The 14,313-nt window shown below is 39.5% G+C and overlaps 1 protein-coding gene across 2 annotated transcripts; it reads left to right on the top strand.

Annotated features, from left to right (window-relative positions):
* The first annotated feature begins 406 nt into the window (after positions 1 to 406).
* LOC134665991 (proteoglycan 4-like) lies at positions 407 to 13,845 on the top strand. Of its 2 annotated transcripts, none has more exons than XM_063523055.1 (3): positions 407 to 514; positions 8,294 to 8,518; positions 11,146 to 13,845. In XM_063523055.1, the coding sequence occupies exons 1-3, from the start codon at positions 472 to 474 to the stop codon at positions 12,924 to 12,926; spliced, it is 2,049 nt and encodes a 682-aa protein (XP_063379125.1). In that variant the 5' UTR covers positions 407 to 471; the 3' UTR covers positions 12,927 to 13,845. The 2 variants fall into 2 exon arrangements, with proteins under 2 accessions (XP_063379125.1, XP_063379124.1); XM_063523054.1 differs by having other exon boundaries at positions 8,294 to 8,548.
* The last annotated feature ends 468 nt before the right edge of the window (positions 13,846 to 14,313 follow it).

The raw sequence follows: 14,313 nt of genomic DNA, 5'->3' as shown, positions 1-14,313 counted from the left end.
TAACCTATTTCAATTATTTATTTATTTCAAATCCAGAGATCCATAATATTGTTAGTACACAAATCTTAAAATTAATTAAGGTTAGTGACATTAAAATTACATTATTATAGCTATATACCTACGTATCTCATACCTACTAGTAATTAGCGAATACAAACATAATGCAAACGTAACTGATGGCCATGCATTTTGATCGGGAGGTCTATTCAAATAGTAATATCTTGTTATCAAACCGTTTTGGATATGATCTGTCAGCTATCAACAGTGATCTTCAACTACAGCTGTCACAGCTGACAAATTATATCGATAACCGTTTGATAACAAGAAATTACTATTGGAATTGGCCTCCATAACGTGGGGGCACGTGGATGAATGAGTCGGGCGGGCGGCGAGCTTTCAGCGCCCCACCACTAGGCGGGCGCGCGGCCGCCGTCGGCGCACCGCCAGTCCCTTCGCGACGCTCGCGCCGACATGTCTCCCCTGTGGATCGTGCTCACACTGCTCCCCATCCTCGGTAAGTGTGTGAACAGGTGACAAGTGAACGGAAGTGACAACAATTTCCCAAGTGAAATTTCAGTGACTTTTTTCTTTCAGCGTATCAAGTTTTCCCATTCTCTGATATGTGTTGCCATGGATAGCGGAATTAATTGTGTTTTGCACGATTGTTTGGTCGCGTGCGTGTTCGTGGAAGTTTTTACGGTGCAGGATGTCCGGGCGCATGGATATGTATTTATTCGACGCATCATATTTTGCTGCACGTCACTTTGATATAGACCGACAAACGGTCAACATATTTAAAATTCAATGTTTTCTAACAAGAAGTTAGACAAAGTGACCAATTACGACTTACCTAATTCATGCTTCATGACCTACCACAATTCTCAAACATAACAATAAACAAAAAAGAGATGATATCGGTCTTACAATCTCGATTGTTTGAGACCTTTCGCAACATTGCGCGCCCATTAGTGGCAAAGTGCATGTTTATAGGTAATTACGTAAACGCGTCCCGTATGTGCATCTCCGCTGCGTTTGCGCAACCTATGCACTTTCCATTCTGCGCCCGCGCCGGTCGCCCATCGCGGGGTAATCGATTCCCCGGATTTGCATAAGCGATTTTCCCACGCTCCGTTCTCTACAAAGTAGAGCGTGATGGTCGCTCAAGGCTCTACATGCATATCTAAAATTTAAATATACCTAAATAACAGTAAAAATAAATTTTGTAGCACTTTTATTGTTGACTGTAATTCTTGAGCCCTTTCTAATGAGCCTGTACTCGATGACTTTTAGTTTTCTATCGAGGAGTTCCTATGTCTACGTTCCGACTGCATCATCACCACAGCTCCGTATCAGCATTTTATTTATAGCATTGTCAGTAGAATTACGATTACGACAGTATGCGAAATTTACGCTAATCTTACACCGGAAGTGTTTCGAATTTGGGTTACAAAATTTGAATCAAACATATATGTTTACAAATATACGGAGTGAAGCTAGTTAAAATTGTGTAAAAAACATACCATAGGTACATATAAAGGTCACCGCAGAGATGTGTCGTAAAGAAAGGTGATAAGGGAAAACTAATTTTCAACGATACTCTTAAATTAATTAATTAGTCTAATTAAAAAGATTCTTCTTTTAAATAAATAAATTAGTCTAAATAAAAAGACAGGTTACTAATTAATCTTTACGCTCCTTCTTGAGACATTCAATTTTAAATTGACTTTTAGTGAAACAACTAAAACTTCTTAATTACTACCTACCACAAGTTCAGAGCCATCGTGAACTGCATTAGTAACAAAAAAAGGTTGTTTTTTTTTAAATGTATTCGTTTTGACGTCTATTGTATTAGTTTTTGTACCTAGCTATATATTTTTCATGCGATTAGAAAGTACCCATATAAATTGACAATTAGATAGGTCAAACATGTTAAAAACTTTTATAACAATATTGCTAAAGAAGTGTAACTAATCAATTAAGCCTTTATTTGCACATAACAGTTAATAGACATTTAAGTGTTCAATAAAGTTTTGATATGTTTCGTAAGGCTACCTACCTATAAAGTGCAATGATGTTTATCGATCGGGTCACGACACTATGGGAAGATTGCGCTCAAAAAGTTTCCCTGTAAACTAAAATGGCCATATGTGAAATAATCATAAAGTGCTATTTTAAATGACACTTTTTATTAACTTGTTACGTTTTGGACGCGCGTCTTCGGTAAACGTTCTAATGTTACACTGAGTCATCACAACAATGTGTTATGTAATTAACATATTCATCGTAAACCACGCGCATCTTGCACCTATAGTGTATAGTTTCTGGTAGGTATTTAGAATTGCAATAGGTCACCATTATATTACATTCGACCTTTTTTATGACAGCCTGTGACCTGGCGAAGGATCATATAATAGCAGCGCAACAAGCAAATATATCACTAGTCAATATTAGTCTACTATTTGTTTCTAAAATGCAATCATGTTGCGATTTGAGAATTCATGGGTACCATCAAAAATTAATTATAAGAGTGGAAAAATTTCTGTCTTAATTCTTCCACTTTTAAATTTATTCTAAGCTTAAGTAATAGCATCGTCCGCATCAGACGTTTCTGCTTGTTAAAAATTAAAATGACCGAAAAAGACATTCGAATAGATTACTAGGTCATTAGATTGTTTTCTTGTATACATAGCTACTGTTTAAATCCTAAGTAAACAAAATTCTATATCTACTTAAATTAGGAATGAAAGTGGGCCTCTATTGATGTTGGTTTAAAAATTTAAAATATACAAAACCAAAACATATTCGTTCCGTACAATACATAGTATCTGTTGTCGTCAATATGTTGCAAGTAGGTATCCTGCTAATTTCGGTTTGATACATATTTTACCACATACGTATTGCCCAAACCGTCATCACGAGAGACCGGAAAATCGTGCTTACAACACTGTCATTTCACGCTGCATACTAGACAATAGAGCTTTCCACGCTGCGCCTTCGGATTCTACCGTTGTTATCTTAATACACATTGTCTGTATAAACGTCGTATTAGTAACATTAGATTATACGGTGTTAGGTACGGGTGTTAACGCGTTATATATATGAAAGTGGTTGTAGACACAGGTTTTTAAATTCGACCGTTTTTCATGTTACCCACGAAGAATATTTCCTTTTATTTATCTGGGTAGATTAATGATCGGTTGTATCGACGTCATTTCAGATAAATAACTGTCAAACTGCTCATGCCATCAAATTTTCACTAACGTAATTTAATTAAATAGTTACGATTAGATAGGTACTCCTAGATATTTTCTAGATACCAATTATAGTAACAGCACCAGTCATGGGACATTTAAGAGGGAATTTGGAGTATTTGTGATATTTCCCTAATACATGTAAATGGTCTACCGCTTAGCGTATTAAAATATGAAAGTCCTATCCGTCTTTCATGTTTCAGGCGTGTTGTATCAAAGATACTGCGATGAGTTTCCACATACTTAACAAATTAAAACTATGCTTTTTTTCTCCAGTCATGGACACCAAAGCTCCAGTAATGGGCCCCCCAGTAATGGACACAGCTCTATCAGTATAAAATATTGAAATAGGTCATCAGATCTGGTCCATGTTGTCATAATATTGCATTATTATCCGATTTGCATATTTAATTACGAATACAAAATTTCAACTCAATCGGAAATCGGAAAGTGGCTCAAACTCGGCTACCAAGATTTGACCCACACTAACTAACAGGGCAAGTTAAATGAAAGTTTGGAAAAACGATATTATTTTATCCGAAGTCCGAGCATACCTCCTGGTTGACATATTTCGTAACTACATTTTACTTCTGTATTGTTTAAACATGAAATGATGGCATGGCAAGCATCATTATGTAAATTATCCCATTATAGGAGGTATGCAGTTTTACAGCTCCTATAATGGGATTGGGCCAAATACCACTATTTTTTACATCTGTGGAGTCACAACATAGTATGTTGTATACCTTATCTGATGGTAAATGCAATTAACAAAACACATTCTAGTTTTCATCAAGTATTAATTCATTAAAATTTAATAAATTAACTCACCTCTCTTAGCGAAGTTGTTAAGAATTCGTAGAGGTATTTTTTTTCAGTGACTCGACAACTTTTGGGTTGACGCCAATTTCTTAAAAAATAACCAAATTTAATAAAAATTCAAACTGAAACAGCTCTAGGACTATTATATATGATAATATACAGGCAGTGTTTATAAACTTCTTTTAGACACTTATTTTAGAGGATTTGTGGTTTTTTGTCCCATTACTGGTTCCACGCCCATTATAGGGTACACTACGATAGCTAATTATCTACATCAGATGAGATGTAATTTGTAGAATAATCCCAATATTACTTGATAATTGAGAATATATACATGCAAAAATAAAACAAAATTATTTATCTTCAAAAAATGGGACTATTATAAATTAGGTACATAGGTACATTACGATAAGTCATAAACCTTGGACGCAAAAGTACCAAACCATAAATAAATAGGTAACCATAAAAATAATGAACATACTTAGAGTTCATTCATTATGTAACAGCATAGGGCCTAAAGAGCAAACTACGAATGAACCCATCGTATTTGCATGCAGTACGGGTGACCTTTCGCCGAGGATGCTACGGCACCTTGCGGCGCTCTCTTGCGCAAGGCTCGCGTGCGATGGTATCACCCCCCTCCCCCCCACGCATGGGAACCTCGGTTAACCTCCACTGGACTAGGTACACATTCACCCGGATTTAGTGCATGTTAGAGGTAGTTTACGTGAGGCAATCTCATCTCATTACGTTGGTCTACTTTGAGATGTTTTTGCGAGTTGTCAGTTAAGCGGTGATGCGTTAAATGTTTTCTGAGAACGAGGAATGTTTAGATTGCGAAAAACACTTAATTTTAAGTATGGACGTGCTTAATCTTGCACAAGACGATACTTCATAATTATAAACTTCTGATATCGTAATACAGATAGTCTGTATCTTTAGGTACGTAAATAAATGTAAACAAAATCTACCCTCAAATGGCTTCTCAAGCCAGTTGAGGGAAGATGAAAACATTACACGGTCAAATAATGTAGACGTTAAAGTCAGCTCGTTAAGTGACAGATCCAGGCGGTTTTGTATTTGGTCGGTTAACCAATAAATGTTATAACTACCCGAAAATTTACAAATTATTTGTTTACTTTTATTGAAATACTCGTACCTAAAGATACAGAGTAAGTAGGAATTAATATTGGTGCACTTGGGAACGTGATGAAATAAATCTATTCTACCTAATGCAACATACGTTGCAATTGCAATGTAGACATGCGTTAAGACGAAGACTGCATAATATGAGATATCGATACGACCTAATTTCTTGTTACCTACTATTGAGTAGCTCGCTTATAGGTAACTGATATTTTACGGAGACATAGTAAAATATTCCAACAGCAAAGATAATGGTGAGTAAGTATGGTTTCCAAGCAAATTAATATGGCGTGTTTTTATTACATTTATTAGCATCGCTCTTTCCCGTACGTACCTAAAGTCCGTTTTGCCGTAGGTAAAAACCGATCTAGCTAAAATTAAAACTTGTGAGAATTCGTCTTCCCAAATGTATAAAATATTTTCTCGATATCCCAAATATTTAGATGATATTATATGTATTAATTATAATATTATGTAAGTATAGGACATATTATCATTTCAAAAAGTCAATTAACGCATGCATAACGACGTTAAACAAATATGGCGTAGAATAGATAAAGTAACTGTACCTACAGTAAGAAGCAAAAGCACTTAAGTGAGTAAAGTGTTCAAAACCTATAAGTACATACACTCTTACTCGTAACGATAAAATAAACTTGTGTTCATTTTATTTTGATCACCTCGCCTGCTTAGGATCTTCTGCTGCTAAGTATAGCAACTATACTTGCCACGTTTATACCGGTAGGTACAAGCAGTAAACAGATGGCATAACACAGCATCACCTGCCCTGCGCATGCGCTGTGACATGTCAGTGACCGCGGTAATTGGATACCTACATCATTATGCAACAGCATAGCGCACTCGCACAATCATTTCACTTGCGACTTTATTATTTGGTGTTCAAGTGTTCACTGTTCGTGTTTGTATTGTCAGTACGGATAACATAGGCATGGAAATGTAAAGTATGCAGTTCAATGAGGTTTACTTACCCCAGTTATGTTCCAATATTTTTACTCGCCTACGGTAAAACATAACTCGGTCAACTCGGTACGGTTAAAAGGTAAACGTACTAGTGTTTGACAGCTCCTTTCTCACATGTCTTGCTTGGAATCAAAATTGAGGGTAGCAAACATTAAAACAGTGTACAGCTCTGGGACATTTAAGTATGTTAACGTCCCATCAAAGAGTTAATACGCACCAGCTATTATTATGTGTGACCTCTAAGAATTAGGGCTGATTTAGACGGCGCGCAAACTCACATGCGAGTTTAGCTACATTTACGTCCAATTCAACCGACCGATCAAAACCAGCATTGTAATGAAACTCGCATGCGAATTCTCGCTTCGTCTAAATGAGCCCTTACCTACTCATATACTTATTTTGTTATTCGCCTAATTGCTCAACTCATTAATCCACGTAATTGAAAAGGACATTTCCATTGACCGTTTTATTTAGGTACAATGCGTTTTTGTCATTAGCTCATTCGGCAGGAAGTGTCTCTTAGGTATTATCTAATCCCATTGTAAAAATATAATGTCTGAGAAAGGTCAGACCTAATGCTGATGCTCAAGATAAGGCAGTTGCAACACACTTGTGGGTTTGGTGTGAAACCGCGGCGAACTGGCAAATAAATGCAGCTTCACATATTTCTGTAAACGTAACCATGGAAACCGGAATTCCTCTATCTCCGAATCGCAAGATATTATCTTCATTACATAAGGGCGTAGGAGGTGCACCGCACCTCGCACAGTGTCTCAGTGACCTGGCCCCTATTTCACCAACGTGACAGTTGCGACAATTCGACAAGTCTCATTGTTGCTGACGTCACAGGCATCCATGGGCTACGGTTATTGCTTAGCATCGGGCGGGCCGTATACCTGTTTGTCACCATCATTGTATTATTAAAAAAAAAACTTTATTACCTATATCGGCAAAAAACAGGTATTTCTCTTGCGATGTTTATGATGATAATGATGACAATTGTCACAAGATTTCAGTAATTCTTGACAGCAAATGAGTTCTGTGTCGAAATTTCGTGACAATTGTCGTGTTTCTTGTGACAATTGTCATTAGCTTCGTAAAATTATTTTATTAACTGGCGACATACCTAGTGGAGTTTTTTTTTAATTAACATGTTGGTGGCAAACAACCACACCGCCCATAAGTGACGGTAAGCGTTTACCGTAGCCTATGGAGGCCTGTGACGTCAGTAACAGTGATGTCGACAATTGTCGAACCTGTCACGTTGGTGAAATAGGGGCCTGACCACGCGCTACCGACATCTGTAGGTACTGTGTGCAAGCTAGGTGCAATGTCCCATTTACACTCGTAAGCCTACAAACTAACTGGCATTATCTCATCAGTCAGTAGATGACCTACACGACCCGATGATTAACTTGGTTTTAATGAGCCTACCGCAACATGCACTCTCATTTCATTACAGAAACCTTTGCATGATATAATGCATTAACATAATCATAATGATATCTTATTACATCGTGATAATGTTCAAAGATTTGATTAACTAAGCGTAATGCGATATTAACGTGCTCATTTGCTTAATATAAGTAGGTGCTTACTTCGATCTTTTTTTATAGAGCTATAAAGTTTTATGATGTAGATTTATATTCTAAAAAATATTAGCTAATGAGAAAATTCTCATTAGCTAATATTAGACCTATTCAAGTTATTATAAAACAAGATGATTCTGAAGATAGAAAGTACATATAAAACGTATTGTATTAGAATATACTTTTCAGGCAGGTTTGTTAACTAACAACTTCTTTTCACTTATTACGGTCACCATAAAAAAATATTTATTACCTATGCAACCAGGACAGGCTTTAACCTTTTGGATGCCACTGACCGATATATCCGCACCGTAGATCCAACGCCAAAGACCGATTCATCCGTCACGACCACTGAGCAACACAGATCTACGTACATATGCATAAAGTTCAATTTCAGTTTTGACACTTCGGTGACGTGGCGTCCGAGTGACAGCTTCTGTGTTTGACACGGCGTCGAAAAGGTTAATTAAGGATCAGCTGTTCTAACTATTTACTTGTATCCAGGGGGCGCGGAAAGGTTCAACTGTCGGGGCCGCATCCTGGGCGCCTACTACGCCGACGCCAAGGCCAACTGCAAAGCCTTCCACGTCTGCGTGCGAGTAGCGGGCGGGGGCATACGGGACTTCAGGTTCTTCTGCCCGCCCGGCACGCTGTTCCACCAGGAGGCGCAGACCTGCACGGACTGGGGCGACGACGACCCGTTGGCCTGCCCCGCAGACCTCTACGACGGTCAGTTTGATCTCTACAAGATCGGATCCGGTGAGCGCTTCGCTACTAACAAGGCCTACTCGCTAATGTATTTAAGTGATCAATTGGTTTGTAGACAATAATTTTGTTGCTGGCAAATTAAAAGGAATAGTTATTACTTGTAACTGTGTGAAATCGTGAAATACCTGATGATGATCAGAAATTCTTAATTAGGTCTAGATTAATTTAATTAAGGTAAAATAATTATATTACCTTTTTAGCAATTGATTTCATTGGCTTAAACTTTGTATGCGCTACTTATTCGATATGCCTAAACGTTGTTAAGCTAATCAATAACTTGGACCATATGGAGGATGGTCGCTAGTCAAATCATGAACTGGCGGCGTTTCATAATGTGCTTATGAATTTTATGATCTAGCTGATTGTACAATAGGCCGCCAAGATTAATATGTATATATATGTATATTATACAATTATGTAACATGTATGTTAGATAGTAATCTTCTAATTTAGCAGTTTCATCCAAATGTCAACTATGTCAACAACCCAATTGATATTGCAATAACATTTGATCTCAAGGTAAACTTAACGTTAATATTTTAATAAGCAATTAATATTAAGTACATTTGCGAGTTATGCTATAGCAATAATAATATCAATGTACTAAGTATCTATAAGTACATTTAAGAGTAATATTTACATACGAATATGACTGTGATCCGATGGTCTCATTAAAATAAAATTAATTAGCAACATGCAATCGACCTTCCGTTTGATCTAAATACTAAGGAATCCGGCTGTAATTAATAAAGATGAAGCAATACCTACTAAGCTCATGCATATATAGTCTGCTAGCCGTGAAACCATTGCGTACCAAGCAGGCCAACCAGTTTAACTGTGGCCTGGAGATTCGTAGACCTGTTACGCTGTGCGCACTGTCGAAGTGTCGACTTGTCCGCTTCGACTGAGTCGCTGGCGACTTTGATTTTCTATGGTTTATATGGGCACTTAAGTTGCCGGTCGTACGAGCGACTCGGCGTCTCTCTGCGTAGTGGCGACGCATCAGCGACTGCTGGTCGCCGGCGACCAATAGGAACACGGGTTCAAATGTACACACTGCCACAGATTAATAAATAGTTGACACTGCGAGCAACTATGGAGACGACAAATTTGTATCCGTCTCTCTTGAACATAGTTGTGAAGAACACAACATATTTTAGTGATGCCTATGTATTGGTCGCCGAGGAACCAAGTCGCCTACGACTAGTCGACAGTACGCAACGGCTCGTAAAATCTATGCTTAGTCAAAGAGCGTAATTATGCTAGCTTATCTAAGTCTACAATACACCTGCGCTCGGTAAGTGTTTGGAATAACACACTTGGTCGTAAACGCGGAATCGAATTAATTGCACTGACATTTATACCGCTGACCCACTCAAGCGCAGCAGGTACTATCGTTTTTATTACATCTAAATCATACATTATTTATAAGATTAAGGAAACTTTTTTGATAAACGTATAATATGTGATTTTCTTAGAGATATGTACACTAAATTAGGGCATAAGTGGAGATGACCGCTTGCATCATGAGCGTTTGAAAGGTTAAGCATACTCAGTCGACGTTAACGCTGTATTTGGTAACGGATTGCAAAAAACTAAGCTTCACTCGTACGCTTGCGTTGTGCTTTTTGTGGTGATCTTAAAATGTATACCTATTTAATAAATTACGCTTGCCTTGTTTGGCTTAGTGCGCTACCACCTACGCCAGTACGCCATTAATTAAAAAGCGGCCAAGTGCGAGTCGGACTCGCCCATTCGCGCGGGTTCCGTAGCAGCAAGTAACGTAATAAAATTGCGGTTTACGATTAAAAAAATTATGACGATTAAGACGAGTTATGACGATTAAAAAAAACTACTTATTAGATCTCGTTCAAACCAATTTTCGGTGGAAGTTTGCATAGTAATGTACATAATATATTTTTTTTAGTTTTATCCTTTTCTTATTTTAGAAGTTACAGGGGGGGGGGGGGCACACATTTTACCACTTTGGAAGTTTCTCTCGCGAAAACTATTCAGTTTAAAAAAAATGATATTAGAAACCTCAATATTATTTTTGAAGACCTATCCAACACGTATGGGTTTGATGAAAAAAAATTTTTTTAGTTTGAGTTCTAAGTATGGGGGACCCCCAAAATTAATGTTTTTTTTTCTAATTTTGTGTGAAAATCTTAATGCAGTTCACAGAATACATCTACTTACCAAGTTTCAACAGTATTAGTTCTTATAGTTTCGGAAAAAAGTGGCTGTGAGATACGGACGGACAGACAGACAGACAGACAGACAGACATGACGAATCTATAAGGATTCCGTTTTTTGCCATTTGGCTACGGAACCCTAAAAACAACAATTTCTTAATTTAGAAAAACGGCCGGCCATTTAAATATTTACAGTTGTCACGTGATAATTAATATACGAAATTACATAATGCATGTACATAATATAAGTATATAGTATGTAAAGTAAATAAAGATTTTACGTATGTTTGATTATTGTCTTATCGCCTGCATAAAATATACTCGTATGTAAATATAATCAGCAAACAAACAAATTTAACAAATATAAACCAAATGAAAATGCTGTGTTCACAGGATTTGATACTAAGAAACTGTCGTCGCCTGGTGCCCGCGAGGAAGAAGCGGAATTTGGTTTACAGCGCGCCGAAACCGGCGACCGCCGTCTCGCCCAGAACAACGGTAACGCCCCCGCGTCGGACCTCCGCGCCGCCCACTCCTCCGACTTCTTCAGCGGACAACGCGACCGCGGCCGCGACGACCCCGCCCCGCCCCAGCCCGCCCCCTCGTCCCCCGCGCCCTCAGCGCCTCAACGTGTCTCCTTCAGAAGACCCACCAGCCCCAGGACCACCCCTACTACGCAATACACGAATCCGCCGCCCCCGCCGCCACCGAAACCATTTAGCAATAACCAATACGACCCCAAACGGAAACTCGTCCGCAAACGCCCCATTCATGCATCCACTCTAGCTCCCTCGACATTTATACCTAGCTCCCCTCAACCTCAATTCCCAGAATACCAGCAACCTGCGGATTTCGAACGTCGGGCCCCGCAGCAGAACAGACCGAACCCTACTACGGCACCGGCTAGCGTCCCTCCTCAGTACAAAGATGAGTACGTCGAAGTCAGCCGCGTGACCCCTAAACAAAACCGACACTTCTCTAATAATCCTTCTCCCGCTCCTTTCTCCCAACCTACTACCCTAAATCCCTATTTCAGGAAAAAGGAAGGACTTGTCGAGTTGTACAATTATAACGCACAATCCACTCCAGGAATCAACGTTCAAAATGACAACAAACCGTTCAAAGTGAGAAACAGCTTCAGTGTGGCGACCGATGTTCCTCAAGAGCAAGACTTTGTGCGTACTAATGTAAATAAAAATAACAATGGTCGAGGCACACCCACCACGATAGATTACAACACTGCTGCGAACCGCGGCTTTAGCACGACTCCTGCCTACAGAAACTTCAACAGCGTTTCCTACGAGCCGGAAAAGAACAACTTTGTCCAACAGTCGAATGCTAAGAATTTCTTCAACAGTCCTTCAACTCCGGCAACAACCACTACCCTGTACACTACTACTCGCGTAGACCCCTCGTATAATCTGAATACGGTAGCCTATAATACAAACGTTGGGTTTAACGCGCAGTCATCCAACTACGCCGAAAGCGACGAAGACGACGGCCAGTACCGCCCCCCGGCCGGTGAAGACGACGGTCAATACAGACCCGAACTGTACGAACGTGAGCGCGAACGTGACCGTGAACTCCTATCTGGAGCTCACTCGCTCAACATCGCTGCTAGCGGAAATAGATTGCCCGAGGATCAACAAAAACAAAAGGGCAAATCGCAGAAACCATCCAAGCCTGTATCCCAAACGGCAGCGCCGAGACCTTTCAGACCCCCTCCCACGCCCTCGACTACCGTCGCGCCCCCGTCGACCTTCGAACCCGCATACACAACTACTTACAGGCCCCAGACGAGCACTCAGCGCGTATTTGATTACTTCCAAACTTACACAACAACCGTAAGGCCCAGTGAGCCACCAGTTCCAGTCCATGTACCGACTACAGAAAACTTCGAGAACGTGCCCGTGAGGTCGTCGACGACGGCGCCGCGCACCCCGGAGCCGCGGCCTACGACGCGCCCGCCCGCGCCGCCGACGCTCGCAACGCGGCCCCCGCCGCGGCCCGCGCCGCAGCCCGCGCCGCAGCCGGCACCCAAGGCGCCACACTTCGCCAATCCCGCCAAACCCAAGGAGGACACGAGCTACGACTACGCGTATTACGACTCAGATCCTGGGTTCTCGGAATACGATCACATAGAAGAATTCGGTAAAACAAAAACAAAAGCGTAAACTTGACGTATTAAAATTTTAAATACTGCCATTAAATTAGTCGCCTCTTTAGATGATAATACAAATGTATGTTATGAGTTCATCATTGGTGTGACAGGGTGCGTTAAGCCGGATTAAGTCAAGATTTTACTTTTTCTTTAATCTGTAGATAAGTCAGGTTAACACAACTGACCACGCGAATGTTTGCCCCGTGACGAGTAATCCATCTCTTTTTTATTAGTTATTGTGTCAGATAAATGGATTATAGCACTTTACGCGACCAGTGACAAGATATCAATCGCGGATAAAAAAGTACAACATAGCAATGTAAGTACATTTCTAATTGAACCCTTTTTGCACCCTAGTAACTTTTAAAAGTACGTAAAAGAAATCGAAAGAGCAGAGCAGAATATTCAGACTGAATAAACCGTGCCAGTTGTATCGATGTTACGTATATCTGAAGAGGCTTTGTAGTTACCTGCCCTAAATTATTTGTGATATTATGGATGTTCGAAGTTGCTCTTGTCTGTTGGGTTAGTCGCTATATACTCACAGGCCTACTTGTAAGAAGAATTAAATATCGGAGCATGCTAGCGACAGCGAGTCAACCCGCTGTGCTCCAATCAACGAGGAGAATTAGTTATAATTATTCTATAGAAACCCGACAAACATTTTCTCGTCCCTGATACTTTTGTATTCAGTGATTTAAATTAAATTTAAATTTACCTTTATTCTAAAAATAAAACTCCAATGGACGGGACAATTTTTGTCAGGAATCTTCTTCATTGATTGTTAACCGATGTAAAATGCTTGCCAACATTGGTATTTATTACGCAATTCGCGAATAAGAGAATATATGTCCTATGTATGTACAATAGAGAGTAAGTTATAACGATAGATGTAAAATAATTCAATGTAAATAAAGTTTTCTTAAATACAATGGTTTGCGTAATTTTATTCTCAACCTGTGCGCGTGTGAAATAGTTGGTAATGCTTACCTGGTAACAATGTTTCGCATAAGAAACTAGTCACTTGCCTTGGTACACACATTATCTTTTCTCATTGACATTAATTATACCTATTTATCGTAAAATTTTATGAATACAGTCAAATATTTTACATGTTAGCAGGCGTGGCTCACTCCGCGATTTCGTCGCTTTGCTACAGGTAGCTAAAAGTACATCCGTTCGACCCCAATTTTGGGGTATGCCATAAGCCGCGCGTGGCGCTGCGCGCTGTCGCCACCTAGCGGCCATATCTGTGCTGATAGTGACAGACGCGTTTTGTTAGAGAGTGAGTCTTCTGTATACCTAGTACAGCACTATTATTTATTCTGTGATGTTAGGTACTTTTCCGCCAAAGTCAGTTTGTTTTAGAAATAGTTTTAGTTATTAGAATTAAGCTCCAA

The sequence above is a fragment of the Cydia fagiglandana genome, chromosome 7, assembly GCF_963556715.1.
Source record: "Cydia fagiglandana chromosome 7, ilCydFagi1.1, whole genome shotgun sequence".
NCBI lineage: Eukaryota > Metazoa > Arthropoda > Insecta > Lepidoptera > Tortricidae > Cydia > Cydia fagiglandana.
The sequence above is the reverse complement of the archived record's forward strand: the minus strand, read 5'-3'. Positions and strand labels throughout refer to the sequence as shown.

Bases quoted from the DNA above. Each gene is read 5' to 3' on its own strand.
- LOC134665991 (XM_063523054.1), top strand. From the start codon at position 472: ATGTCTCCCCTGTGGATCGTGCTCACACTGCTCCCCATCCTCG. The intron at 515-8,293 runs GTAAGTGTGTGA...ACTTGTATCCAG, and splicing joins CACACTGCTCCCCATCCTCG to GGGGCGCGGAAAGGTTCAAC. The intron at 8,549-11,145 runs GTGAGCGCTTCG...CTGTGTTCACAG, and splicing joins TCTCTACAAGATCGGATCCG to GATTTGATACTAAGAAACTG.